We start from the raw sequence: 15469 nt of genomic DNA, 5'->3' as shown, positions 1-15469 counted from the left end.
CATAATACAAATTAATTTTTAAGATAGGCAAAAGATAAAACAGTTTACAGAGAACGTGTCACTAAACAAGATGCTTGAATTTTGGGGTACAGGGAAATGCATATTAAACCAATGAGGTATCTGGTTTCCCCTTATCAGATTTGCAAACACTACAACATTTGATAATATCTAGTAAAGTCACCAAGAGTGGGAATGTAATTTGGTGTAATTACTTTGGAGGACTGGTTCATAATACTTATTAAAAATAAAAATGTAAATATTCAGCAATTTTAGTTCTTAGCATCTTACTATGAATAACTACTTAACTTGTACAAATACTTTTATAGGGATCCCATACAAAATGTATATTGTTTAATACATCGAAACAGTAACAACACTTATTCTTTAAGGGACAAATGTTCTTTAAGGGGCAAGGTCTTTTATGATTTAAAAGCACAATAAGATCACAGAATTCAGACCAATGTCTGTTATAATAAAAATAAATGGGATTTTTCCTATTAAAGATATTTTTATGTTGAGTCAAATAAGAAAAATCCAGAACTCTTCAAAATGAGTGACTCACAGAGAATCAATGACTTGAAACAGACAATACAAACATTAGTAAAGCAGTGGCTTAGATATTGATATTAAATAAAATCTAAAGTTAACATTGAAATATTACCTTTATCATACATATATAAAAAAAATCTCAGGTTTTAATCTTTTAACCTGTTTTGCTCTTTAATGCTAAATTTAAGAGGTTATAAAGAATAGACAAATATAGGGGCGCCTGGGTGGCTCAGTGGGTTATGCCGCTGCCTTCGGCTCAGGTCATGATCTCAGGGTCCTGGGATCGAGTCCCGCATCGGGCTCTCTGCTCGGCAGGGAGCCTGCTTCCTTCTCTCTCCCTCTGCCTGCCTCTCAGTGTACTTGTAATTTCTCTCTGTCAAATAAATAAATAAAAATCTTAAAAAAAAAAAAAAAAAAAAAAGAATAGACAAATATCATTTGAGAAAATGGTTAAGATTGACTTGAATAGTCATAAATATGGGATAAAAAATTGTAAGTTTACCTTAAATGTAGAAATACTACGAAGCATAGTTGTTATACTTGTCCAAAATACTAAATTCCTTATGAGTCTTAAAGTTTCCTAGCATTTGAATATTTTGTATATAGTGGTTTCAGTTAATGTTTATAGTTGTTCATATTCATGATGATGAGGAGAATGACAATGTTCTTGGAGAATCTTCAGTAACCATGGCAAGCAAAAAATTTTTATTGTCTGTGCAGCTGGTTCTAATACTTAATTTCTTTTGTTCAGGTACTTAATGACTTTACTCTGAATGACCATTCAAAATGCTCAAATTCTGTGGCTATTAAAAATTCTCAAAATATGATGCATTTCAGGTAACTTTTAAAATAAAATATTTTAATTCTGAAATTTATCAGTTTAACAAATAATATAAAAATTTTATTTATTGTATTTTAGATTGTTAACCCCACAGAAACCATCAAATTGCAGTCAGTGGTTTGAAAAAGGAGATACAGGTATTTGCTATTTACATTTTTTCCTAAGAAATGGGAGTAACAAATTATATCCAGTTTTTATACTATTCAAATATATTATTTGGATTGTTCACATCTTTTTTTTTTTATGTGAGAGTAAAATACACTTGTATTTTTTTTTTAATTTTTTATTTTTTATAAACATATATTTTTATCCCCAGGGGTACAGGTCTGTGAATCACCAGGTTTACACACTTCACAGCACTCACCAAATCACATACCCTCCCCAATGTCCATAATCCCACCCCCTTCTCCCAACCCCCCTCCCCCCAGCAACCCTCAGTTTGTTTTGTGAGATTAAGAGTCACTTATGGTTTGTCTCCCTCCCAATCCCATCTTGTTTCATTTATTCTTCTTCTACCCACTTAAGCCTCCATGTTGCATCACCACTTCCTCATATCAGGGAGATCATATGATAGTTGTCTTTCTCTGCTTGACTTATTTCGCTAAGCATGATACGCTCTAGTTCCATCCATGTTGTTGCAAATGGCAAGATTTCATTTCTTTTGATGGCTGCATAGTATTCCATTGTGTATATATACCACATCTTCTTGATCCATTCATCTGTTGATGGACATCTAGGTTCTTTCCATAGTTTGGCTATTGTGGACATTGCTGCTATAAACATTCGGGTGCATGTGCCCCTTTGGATCACTACATTTGTATCTTTAGGGTAAATACCCAATAGTGCAATTGCTGGGTCATAGGGCAGTTCTATTTTCAACATTTTGAGGAACCTCCATGCTGTTTTCCAGAGTGGCTGCACCAGCTTGCATTCCCACCAACAGTGTAGGAGGGTTCCCCTTTCTCCGCATCCTCGCCAGCATCTGTCATTTCCTGACTTGTTGATTTTAGCCATTCTGACTGGTGTGAGGTGATATCTCATTGTGGTTTTGATTTGTATTTCCCTGATGCCGAGTGATATGGAGCACTTTTTCATGTGTCTGTTGGCCATCTGGATGTCTTCTTTGCAGAAATGTCTGTTCATGTCCTCTGCCCATTTCTTGATTGGATTATTTGTTCTTTGGGTGTTGAGTTTGCTAAGTTCTTTATAGATTCTGGACACTAGTCCTTTATCTGATATGTCGTTTGCAAATATCTTCTCCCATTCTGTCAGTTGTCTTTTGATTTTGTTAACGGTTTCCTTTGCTGTGCAAAAGCTTTTGATCTTGATGAAATCCCAGTAGTTCATTTTTTCCCTTGCTTCCCTTGCCTTTTGCGTTGTTCCTAGGAAGATGTTGCTGCGGCAGAGGTCGAAGAGGTTGCTGCCCGTGTTCTCCTCAAGGATTTTGATGGATTCCTTTCGTACATTGAGGTCCTTCATCCATTTTGAGTCTATTTTTGTGCCATGTGATACTCTCAATAGATGCTGAAAAAGCATTTGACAAAGTAAAACATCCCTTCCTGATCAAAACTCTTCAAAGTGTAGGGATAGAGGGCACATACCTCAATATCATCAAAGCCATCTATGAAAAACCCACCGCAAATATCATTCTCAATGGAGAAAAACTGAAAGCTTTTCCGCTAAGGTCAGGAACACGGCAGGGATGTCCGTTATCACCACTGCTATTCAACATCGTACTAGAGGTCCTAGCCTCAGCAATCAGACAACAAAAGGAAATTAAAGGCATCCAAATCGGCAAAGAAGAAGTCAAATTATCACTCTTCGCAGATGATATGATACTATATGTGGAAAACCCAAAAGACTCCACTCCAAAACTGCTAGAACTTATACAGGAATTCAGTAAAGTGTCAGGATATAAAATCAATGCACAGAAATCAGTTGCATTTCTCTACACCAACAGCAAGACAGAAGAAAGAGATATTAAGGAGTCAATCCCATTTACAATTGCATCCAAAACCATAAGATACCTAGGAATAAACCTAACCAAAGAGACACAGAATCTATACTCAGAAAACTATAAAGTACTCATGAAAGAAATTGAGGAAGACACAAAGAAATGGAAAAATGTTCCATGCTCCTGGATTGGAAGAATAAATATTGTGAAAATGTCTATGCTACCTAAAGCAATCTACACATTTAATGCAATTCCTATCAAAGTACCATCCATCTTTTTCAAAGAAATGGAACAAATAATGCTAAAATTTATATGGAACCAGAAAAGACCTCGAATAGCCAAAGGGATATTGAAAAAGAAAGCCAACGTTGGTGGCATCACAATTCCGGACTTCAGGCTCTATTACAAAGCTGTCATCATCAAGACAGCATGGTACTGGCACAAAAACAGACACATAGATCAATGGAACAGAATAGAGAGCCCAGAAATAGACCCTCAAATCTATGGTCAACTAATCTTCGACAAAGCAGGAAAGAATGTCCAATGGAAAAAAGACAGCCTTTTCAATAAATGGTGCTGGGAAAATTGGACAGCCACATGCAGAAAGATTGTTCACATCTTTGATTGACTGTGCATGCCTGGTTTTTAAAAGCATTTTTCACTCAATATAAAATATATCATCAGTTCATTGTAAAAGATTTGGAAAACAGGGAAAAATACAAAAGAAACAAAGATACCATCACCCAGGTATAACTGGCACCATGCATACTGGTATATGTTCTTGTCTTTCTTTCCTATGTAAATGTGTGTTCTTTATTTTCTCTCCCAAATTTGAAACATACTATATCTCATTTTGTAAACTTTTCTTTCCATTTGATATACTGTTTAGGATATTTTTCTATGCCATTAAATAGATTTTATTTTTAATGACTGTATCATATGCCATGGAAGGATATGCTATAATTCATTTAGCCATTATCTCAAAATATTGAATTATTTTAATTATTTAGCCATTCTTCTTCAAAATATTAAATATTTTATTGTTTCTAGGTTAGGCTACTATATTCTTTTACATAAATCTTTTACTGTTTGGATTATTTTCTTTGAATAAAAGTGTAGAAATGTTACTGGAGATATATATATATGAGTTTATTTTCTTAGACCAACTAGCTGTTGGAAGATTTTAAGGGTATCATACTCTTGAAAAAAACTCTGTGTGTATGTAAATATATATTTGTATATGTACATGTGCATATATAATATATATAATACAGTGTGTAATATAAGATATCTCATATGTACATATACATACATATTAGTAATCCAATAATGAATAACAGTTATTCCACTATATATATATTAGGCTATATAAAAGTCTTCACTTTTTCTTGTCTTTATGATGTGGATTATAGCCTTTTATTTTGAAGTTTTAAAAATGTCTCATTCTATTGAATCAGTAATAAAAAATCTCCCAGCAAACAAAATCCAGGGCCAGGTGGCTTCACAGGCAAATTTTACCAAACATTTAAAGAAGAGTTAATACCTATTCTCAAACTATTCCAAAAATAGAAAAGGAAGGAGAACTTCCACATTTATTTTATGAGGCCAACATTACTCTGATGCCAAAACCAGATAAAGACTAAAACAATAACAAAAAAACCTACAGGCCAATATCCCTAATGAACACGGATGCAAAAATTCTCCACAAAATATGAACAAACCAAATCCAGCAGTACATTGAAAGAACTGCTCACCACTATCAAGTGGGATTTATTCCCGATAGGAATAAGGTTGTTTCAGTATTCACAAATCAATCAACATGACACATCACATTAATAAAAGAAAGGATAAGAACCATATGATCCTTTCAGTAGATGGAGAAAAAGCATTTAACAAAGTACAACATCCATTCATGATAAAAAACCCTCAATAAATTAGGTTTAGAGGGAGCATTCCTCAACAGAATAAAGTCCATATACAAAAAACCCACGATTGAAATCATCCTCGGTGGGGAAAAACAGATCTTTTCCTTTATGATCAGGAACAAGATAGGGATGTTCACTCTTACCACTTTTATCCAACATAATACTGCAAATCCTTGCCACAGCAGTCAGACAACAAAAAGAAATAAAAGGCAGGCAAATCAGCAGGGAAGAAGTAAAACTTAATCTATTTGTAGATGATATTACACTATATAGAGAAAACCTCAAATACTTCACCAAAAACTGCTAGAACTGGCAACATGAATTCAGTAAAGTTGCAAGATACAAAGTTAATATACAGAAATCTGTTTCATTTCTATATGCCAATAATAAAGCAGCAGAAAGAAATTAAGGAATAAATCCCATTTACAATTGCATCAAAACCCACAAGATACCCAGGAATAAACCTAACCAAAGAGATGAAAGACCCATACTCTGAAAATTATAAAACACTGATAAAAGAAATTGAAGATGACACGAAGAAATGGAGAAACATTCCATGCTCATGTATTAGAAGAACAAATACTGTTAAAATATCTGTGTTACCCAAAGTAATCTACACATACGATGCAATCCCTATGAAAATACTACCATCATTTTTCACAGAGTTAGAATAAACAGAAATTTTTATGGAACCACAAAGAGACTGAATAGCCAAAGCAACCTTAAAAAGCAAAGCTGGAGGCATCACAATTCCAGATGTAAGTTATATATATTACAACGCTGTAGTGATAAAGATGGTATGGTACTGGCACAAAAACAGAGACATAGATCAATGGAACAGCACAGGAAATCTAGAAATGGACCCACAACTATATGGTCAACTAATCTTGACAAGGTAGGAAAGACCATTCAATGGAAAGGAAACAGTCTGTTCAAGAAATGATGTTGAGAATACTGGACAATCATATGCAAAAGAATGAAATTGGACTATTTTCTTACACCATACATAAAAATAAATTCAAAATTGATGAAAGACCTAAATGTAAGACAGGAAACCATTAAAATCCTAGAGGAAAACACAGGCAGTAACCTCTTTGACATCAGCCATAGCAATTTCTTACTAGATACACCTCTTGAGGCACAGGAAATAAAAGCAAAAATAAACTGTTGGGATTTCATCAAAATAAATTTTCTGCACAGCCAAGGCAACAGTCAACAAAACTGAAAGGCAACCTATGCAGTGAGAGAAGTTATTTGCAACTGACGTATCTGATAAAGGGTTAATATATAAAATATGTAAAGAACTCATAAGACTCAACACCCCCAAAACAATCCAATTAAAAAATAGAAGACATGAATAGATATTTTTCCAAAGAAGACATACAGGCACATGAAAAGATGCTCAACATCACTCATCATCAGGGAAATACAAATAAAAGTACAACAGGATATCATCTCACACCTGTCAGAATGGCTAAAATTAACAATACAGGAAACAACAGGTTTTGGTGAAGATGTGGAGAAAGGGAAACCTTCTTACACTGTTGATAGGAATGCAAACTGGTGTAGCCACTGTGGAAAACAGTGTGAAGGTTCCTTAAAAAGTTAAAAATAGAACTATTCTGTGATCCAGCAATTGCATTACTAACTAGGTATTGACCCAAAGGATACAAAAATTCTGATTTGAAGGGGCACATGTGCCCTGATGTTGTAGCAGCAGTATCAACAATAGTCAAATTATGGAAAGAGCTCAAACGTCCGTTGATTGATGAATGGATGAAGATGTGCGGTGTGTGTGTGTGTGTGTGTGTGTGTGCGCGCGCGCGCGCGCGTGCGTGCGCGTAATGCAGTATTAGTCATAAAAAAGAATGAAATCTTGCCATTTGCAACAACCTGGATGGAACTCTAGAGAGTATTATGCTAAGTGAAATAAATCAAAGAAAGAAAAATACCATATGATTTCACCTGTATGTGAAATTTAAGAAACAGAACAAACAGTCATGGAGGGGAAAAAGAGGCAAACCAAAAAGCAGACTCTTAACTATAGAGAGCAAACTGATGGATGAGAAGAGAAGGAGGTTGGGAGTGGGTTAAATAGGTGGTGAGAATTAAGGAGTGTACTTGTGATGAGCACCAGGTGTTTTAAGTTTTGAGTCACTAAATTGCTCACCTGAAACTAATACTACACTGTGTTAACTAACTGGAGTTCAAATAAAAACTAAAAAACTGGCTCATTTTGGCAGTAGAAAAATTCTGTAAATGTATGTATACTCAGAATGGTCTTAGAATAAACTATGCATCTGTTTCTCTCTCTCAGTATAATAGTCAACCAACATAATGTGCTTATTACATGTAGATGAGTTTTCTTCATGCTGTCTTTTGGAAGAAAGAATTCTATCTTAACTGCACAGATGATTTGTTCCACCTGTTTATAATTTTCTATATATACTAAGCTGACGGAGTGTTAGACAAGAGAAGAAAGCTGATCTCTAGGAACAGTGCACCCCTAATAGAGATATGTGGGGAAATGCATATGTCTGGCATAGTCTAGCTGCTGTTCAGCATATATAGTAAGGCTTCATACCCAAAAAAGCATGTAATTATCTTAGAAGAAAAAAGGACTCTTTTCAACAATATCCAAGCCCGTCTTTTGAGGAAGTTAATATGTGATGAAAATAATAGTTGTGACTTAACTGCAAAAGACAAAATCTTTCAGATGATCAAATTAAAAAGGTCTATTCAAGGTAGGAAAGAATTTCTTAAATAAGAATTAAAATGCCCAATCAAAAAGTTTGATAAATTTGGCTATACTAAACTTAAGAATTTCTGTTCATCAAAAGACATAAAGAGAATGGAAGGGGAGCCCAAATGACTCAGTCGTTTAAGTGTCTGCCTTCAGCTCAGGTCATGATCTCAGTCTTGGGATCAAGTTCCATGTTAGGTTCCCTGCTTAGTGGGGAGTCTCCTTCTTGCTCTTCCTCTGCCTGCCACTCTGCCTACTCTTGTGCTCTCTTTATCTCTCTCAAATAAATAAAAATCTTAAAAAAAAATAAAAAGAAACGAAGACAATAGGATATATTTTTAACACATAAAACTGTCAAAGGACCAGTTTCCAAAAATATATAAAGAATTTCTACAAACCAAGAAGAATAAGTCAGACAACCCAATTAGAAATATGTGCAAAATGTGCAAGTAGGCACTTCAAATAGAGCAACTCATATGGTAAATAAACATATGAAAAGATGCTCAGCAAATTAGGAAACTGAAAAAGCCACAGTGAGCTATTACACATCCAACAGATTAGCAGATTCAGAAAGTCTGACAGTGGTAAGTATTGAGAATATAGAACAATAAGGACTCTCATAACTATTGGAGTAACGCATTTATAAATGACTGTATATTGAGACTATATATAAATTATAATTAAAGCTAATGGTTTTGTCTGGTGAAACTGAATGAGTTCCTAAGGTAAGTTGGGATGGCTAGGTACCACAACAAAAATTGATAAATAGTTTGGAAATAAACTTTGGAAAATAGTTTAAAATTTGGTAAAATGAAAGATATATATGTACTCTTTACCTCGTAATCACCCTCCTAGGTATATACCTGGAGAAATACAAGTACATACATACAAGTGTATATGTAAAGATCACTGTTTGTAATAGTCTCAAAGTAGAAACACCCAAATGCCTGTTTACTAGTAGAACAGATGGATATATTATGTTGTTTGTACAATGGAATACTTAAATCAATACAAGTAAGCAAATTATGTCTATATGACACAATACAGATGAGTTTCACGAGCATATGCTGAATAAAAAAAGCAAGACAACACTTATATTACCATTTTATCATATAACATTTTAAGACAGGAAAAATAACTGAATTACTTAGGTGATAAAACTATAGAAAGCAAATCAAGGAAATTCAGGATAGTCAACACCTCTGAGGAGGACAATATGAGGAATATGTGGACATTTGGAGTATGTATGATGTTCTGTTTCTTTACTTGTGTGATGGTTACATGGGTATTCTCTATAATTTTCTTTTAAACTGTTCACATGGGTTTTATTCTCTTATCTGTGTGGATTGGGTTAAACTATATGAAACCTATTTTTGTAGGTCAAAAACAGTTAAATATTCACTTTCTTACTGTTTATATGTTTTCTTTACAATTAAATTGCCAAAAGAAAAACTAGTTTGTTCTCCTGTAACAAACAGATGCTGAGAGTGAAGATAAAGGGACAGTAAGACAATTGAGAGAATCAAAATGTACTTCACAAGTAAGTCAAATATTTGATTTGTGATTTCTAAGCAAAATATTCCAATTTAAAATGCTGTTTCCACTTTAATTTCAGATTAGTGATGATTATATATGTGAGGTCTAGGTGTTTTAGGTTAGTAATCAAGTTCCTGTGATGTTAAAGCTTCTGTTCCTTAGAGGAGTTCTAGATTTAAAAAATGAAGCCACAAAAAGTTTACATGAAAATACACAGAGTTGTTGTTAATAATTGATCATATGTATATGTATATATACATATATATTTATATCACAACTGAAGAAAACAATTTTGTTTGGTAAAATTGAATGACTTTCTAAAGCAGTTCAAGACTGGTGTTTGCCACAAAAGTATTTTCCAAAATATTTTTTAATAGTGGAAAACATTAATGATAGATGTAGACAATGTTTATTGGCTTTACTAAGTTAGCTGCTAAGGGTTAAAGCAAGATAAATGACACAGTAGAATTCTTCTCAAGAAGAGCAGGTAAAGGGGTGCCTGGGTGGCTCAGTGGGTTAAGGCCTCTGCCTTCAGCTCAGTTTATGATCCCAGGGTCCTGGAATCGAGCCCCACATTGGACTCTCTGCTCTGCGGGGAGCCTGCGTCCCCCCCCCCCCACTGCTCTCTTTGCCTACCTCTCTGCCTACTTGTGATCTCTGTCTGTCAAATAAATAAATAAAACCTTAAAAAAAAAAAAGAGCAGGTAAAAAGAACATTTAAAATTTTTTTGGTAGACAGACCCAAATTGTTTCTGAAATAGGGTTTATTATAGCAAACATATTTCAGGAATCATAGTCCTACCCCACAAAATGATATAAGGGAAAATTAGTATTCACATTTTCAACCTTTGCAGGAAAGTAGTGAATTTATAAGGACAAAATGTGCAAAGAACACACCAATGAGAATAAGATTGCTTGGAAGTAAATCACTTTTCCCTTCCTGTATATCATAGACAATTCATGAGACAGTGCATGATGTAGAATTTTAAAAAACATCCTTAACCATTTTTCTTCATCAATTTGAGTATGTTCTGGCTATCATTTCCTTTTTTAGGTAGAGGTAAGGGAGGTGGAGCTGGGAAGAAAAGAGAAATCAGAAAATTGAAAACTTTTTTTCCATATTTTACACAATTATATTTTGGTATCTCTTTCATCAATTATTCTTATTTTACTTATGTTTATGACATATAACATCATTGATTAATATGGTGTTTTTTCCTCACACATTTTTACATGTGAATTTGTTAATGTAATAACATTTTTAAAAAATAACATTCATTTTTATAGTTTTTTATTATTTTGAATTTGCAGGTTATATGTGCAGAACATTTTGAGAAGCCAATAGAAAATAATAGTGATGAAGTAGAAGAAAGGGCTGAGAACTTTCTACAAACTTCTGAAATTCCTTTATTTTTAAAAACGCCTGAAGCTGTGAAAACACCTGAACCTTTGGAGAAATTATTCCCTAAAACCCCCCCCTTTGAAATGTAGGATTTTAATTAATAACTATTATTAAAGAATCTATATATGTTGAGCCAATATTTTATAAATAATTGATAAGAATAGTAAAATGTCTAGTACCTGTAACTTTTAAAAAGGTTTTATTATGGAGTATTTCAAATACACAAAGGAGAGAGACTAGTGTAATGAACCTCCATGTACTTATTGCCCTCTTTAAACAATTATTAACATTCTGCCATTCTTGTTTCATATAACCTCTTCCCCATTTTTCCTACAGCATTCAGCTGAAGTGGATATAGATTATGAGTACTTATCCAGTGCAATAGTATACATTTAAGATTTTCTAAAGGATAAAAAGTATATGAAAAATATTAAATGTCAAGTTAAAAAGTTATTATCATGTATTGTAAATTGTGGACATCATTGAATAATGTTCCAGCTGTCATTTTTCCTTATGTTGTAGTGTCTAAAGCAAGAATTGCCATCTATTACATAACTTTGGTGTAGGCAATAATATCTCTTAACATGATTATTTAACTTGGGTAACAACAGATTTGTTGTTTACAGCTAAGAGAAAAGGTTGCATTTAACCTTTTTGTTTAGTTTAATCCCTTTTTAAACTACAAAATGAAAGATTCTTTTAAAACTGATTCCACTTCAGAACTCTCTCATCCATGTTCTATTTCTGTATTTTAAATTGCTAATCAGTTTTATATAGTAAAGTTATGCTGTTGATTCACACACAGTATATTCAAAGTGGAATTCACCATCAAATATGAGAACTGTAAAAGCATATGTTTGCCATAAACCTCCACTTACGGATGAGAAAACTGATCTGTAAAGTTAAGTGGCTCATTGATGGTCAGTGGAGACAGTTATGGAAAGATCTTCAGATTTTTGTCCTATCTGTCAAAAGCATAAACTGTCTAAACCCTTTAAAAGTATTGCTCATTTAATATTCCCAACTTTATGAGATATAAATACATTATTATTCTTATTTTATAGAAGAGGAAACAGACTCCCAGGTGATACAACTTGTCAGTAATAGAGTTGAGATTCAAATGCAGGCAGCTCAGGAGAACATGCTGGTGAAGAGCCAGAGACAAAGACAAGAATAGAGGAGCTGCTGGCTGAGAAAATGGCTGTTGTTTCTGGGTGTGGGGACACTAGACACTGGGAAGGTCGCTGCAACCAAAAAGAAGTTCCTCGAGTGATCTGGACCCTTCACACACCCTGATTTCAAACTGAGCACTGAATTTCTCGTTTTTTTTTAGATACTTGTAAAGTTCTGGTCATTGGACTGGAAGCTTAGGATGTGAGCTCCTGAAAAATCTGGCGTTGTCTGGGTTTAGACAGATTTATGTTATAGACATGGACACTATAGATGTTTTCAGTCTAAATAGGCAGTTTTTATATTGGCCTTAAGATGTTGGAAGACCTAAGGCTAAATTGCTGCAGAATTTCTAAATGACAGAGTTCCTAATTGCAGTGTAGTTCCATATTTCAACAAGATTTCAGGATTTTAATGACGTTTTTTTATCAACAATATCATATAATTATAAGTGGACTGGACTCTGTCATGGCCAGAAGATGGATTTAATGGCATGTTGATATCTCTCCTAAATTATGAAGATGGTGTATAAGACCTAAGCTCCATTGTCCTTTGGATAGATGGAGGGACAGAAGGTTTTAAAGGAAATGCCTGGGTGATTTTGCCTGGAATTACTGCTTGTATTGAATGTGCACTAGAACTGTATCTTCCACAGATTCCACAGATCCCATGTACACCTTTGAGTCTATGCCCAGGCTACCAGAACAATGTATTGAGTATGTAAGGATCCTGTAGTGGCCTAAGGAGCAGCTTTTAGAGAAGGAGTTCCATTAGATGGAGATGATCTTGATCATATTCAGTGGATTTTCCAAAAGTCCGTCAAGAGAGCAGGACAATATAATATTAAGGGTATTACCTAGAGATTCACTCAAGGAGTAGTAAAACAAGTCATTCCTGAAGTAGCTTCTACAGATGTCATTTCAGCTGTGTGTGCCACTGAGGTTTTTAAAATAGCCACAAGTGCATATATTCCTCTTAATACTTGGTATTCAATGATGTAGATGGACTGTACACATATACATTTGAAACAGAAAGAAAGGAAAACTGCCCAGCTTATATAGCCAGCTTCCTTAAAATATCCAGCGTTCTCCAACCACTAAACTCCAGGTGGTTTTAGATTATTTAACCAATAGTGCTTTTCTACAGATGAAATCTCCAGCCATCACAGCCACTTTAGAGGGAAAAAGTAGAACACTTTACTCACAGTCAGTAACCTCTATTGAAGAATGAACAAGGCCAAATCTCTCCAAGACATTGAAAGAATTGGGACCCATTGATGGGCAAGAACTGGCAGTTGCTAATGTCACCACACCACAAACTGTATTATTCAAACTTCATTTTACTTCTTAAGGAAGATAATTCTGCACATAATAGAAAATTCATGGAAATACATTACGTGGATGCTAAGAAATTTAAGTCATTTTTAGCATTAGTGTGCTGGAATTTGACTTTTTAAATATAATGAAACACTCTTTTTTAAAAATTTATAACTTACCCTTGAAGATAGAATTTTGGGGTTGGTAATTGTAAGCATTTTCATTAAGAATATGGGAGGTGATGCCTGGAGAGGGAGATAATGAGCAAATGTATTCTTTCAGAGGAGGAGATAAGCACTCTCTTGTGTCTGAATTTTGTTCCTATGGTCAAAGAAAGCATTCTTCCGTTTTCATTTGAGCACCCACCTACAGAAGAGATGTCCCTTTAAAGAAAAAAAGAAATTAAGTTTTAAATAACATTGATTATTATACCCTGACACCTAGAACATATTGAACATAGCCTATTTCTTGCTTGATTTAATATTCATTTATTTGTAGTTATCAAATGAATATTAACTATTGCAAACTTTCTTTGTCCATACTAATTTTATTTATCTATCTATTTTTGGCTATTGATATTTCTTCTTTCTTAACATATAATATTTGTGTCAGGGGTCCAGGTCATTCACACTAATTTTAAATGGTGTTATAGCTGAATACCTGTGCATGGAAATGGGAACTATTTTCATGTTTACTTGTAGTGCCACAGAGGCCAATATGCACAATATTAAAGCCAAGACATGGATGTTCAGAAGAAAAAAAATACAGGCAGCTCTGCCTCCAGAATTCATTTAGCCACTCTCTTCTCTAATTATTGTTCCCAAATCATTTTATAGTTTAACTTCCTTATGCAACAGTATGTAATGACTGACTCCTCATCAATACTAAAATCTTGTAATTGTCTTTCAAGATCTTGGAGACATAGCCTGAAAGTTAAGAGCTGGGAATTTGAATCTGGATTGCTGAACTCAAATCCCAACTCTGGCACTTCCATTTCTTGGAGAAAGTCATTTAACCTTTCTATGCTTCAAAATTTTCTTCTGTAAAATGGAGGTGGTAATAATAGCACTTATTTCATAGGTTTCCTGTGAGGAATAAGTAAATTAATGACAGTGGAAATATCTAGATTGAGCCAGACAGTATATTCTCAGTTGGAATTCATTATTCCATAACTGATCTACTTTAACATTGTTATCTACCTCAAACTATCTTTTTCTCAAGAGGTTTGTCACTTTAAGAACTATTCTCTTCCTTTTTCTACTGTGCAAATTCTTATTTCCGTGATATTGTTTACTGGTCTACAATATTTAGTAATATATTTTTAACATTTTTATTATTTCTTATTTCTTTGTAATAGAAACAGAAATATAATGCCTGAAAGTCAAACACAAAAGGAATCTCCTGGATTTTCTTTTCTTAAAAATTATACTTCTAGATCTCCTGGATTGAATTTATTTGATTCTACTATATTTGATTCAGAAATCTCATCAGATCAGGTAATAATGAGAAACTAAAGTTTTATTTCTAAAAAAATATACACTGGTACCTCAAGTAATTTTTTTTTAAGGTACTCAAATGCACTCATACATGTACCAAGGGTGGGGAGGAGCAGAAAGAACTTTTTAAAAAAAAGATGTATTTCTTTATTTGAGAGAGAGTAAGCAAGTGAGTGAGCAGGGAAAGGGCAGAGGGAGAGAGAGAATATTAAGTAGACTCCTCACTGGTGCAGAGCTTGAATTGGGGCTCCAACTCACAGCCCTGAAATCATGACCTGGGTGAAAATGAAGAGTCAAAAGCTTAACTGACTGAGCCACAGTTCATGTGCCTAACTTCTAAACAAACTTTTCATTTCTCAGTGTGAAAAATTCTCCAGGTTATTAGTCAGTGTTTTTATTTACGTATGTGTACATAACAACATTATTGGTTAATTTTAAAAGACCTAGTTTTCTTCTCATAGTGATTTATGCTATTCAGTGATAGAACAGTAAAGTGCTTATTTCCATATTTGGCAATTGAAACTGAAAATTAAGATG

At 33.9% G+C, this 15469-nt stretch overlaps 1 protein-coding gene and 1 pseudogene across 3 annotated transcripts in view; both read left to right on the top strand.

Moving 5' to 3' along the window:
• The window catches only part of CUNH14orf39 (chromosome unknown C14orf39 homolog), a 58760-nt gene that overhangs the window by 33310 nt on the left and 9981 nt on the right, over positions 1–15469 (top strand). For all 3 annotated transcript variants that reach the window (XM_045070162.1, XM_045070156.1, XM_045070160.1), the window contains exons 12-16: positions 1301–1386; positions 1469–1527; positions 9491–9552; positions 10860–11035; positions 14794–14932. In XM_045070162.1, the coding sequence (XP_044926097.1) occupies positions 1301–1386; positions 1469–1527; positions 9491–9552; positions 10860–11035; positions 14794–14932 (522 nt within the window). The remainder of the gene's footprint in view (positions 1–1300; positions 1387–1468; positions 1528–9490; positions 9553–10859; positions 11036–14793; positions 14933–15469) is intronic.
• LOC106005904 lies at positions 12133–13470 on the top strand (annotated as a pseudogene).

Source organism: Mustela putorius, unplaced genomic scaffold (assembly GCF_011764305.1).
Source record: "Mustela putorius furo isolate JIRA1106 unplaced genomic scaffold, ASM1176430v1.1 tig00000129_pilon_pilon_pilon, whole genome shotgun sequence".
Taxonomy (NCBI): Eukaryota; Metazoa; Chordata; class Mammalia; order Carnivora; family Mustelidae; genus Mustela; species Mustela putorius.
Note: the sequence above shows the minus strand (reverse complement) of the source record. Positions and strands in the feature narration are given on the sequence as shown.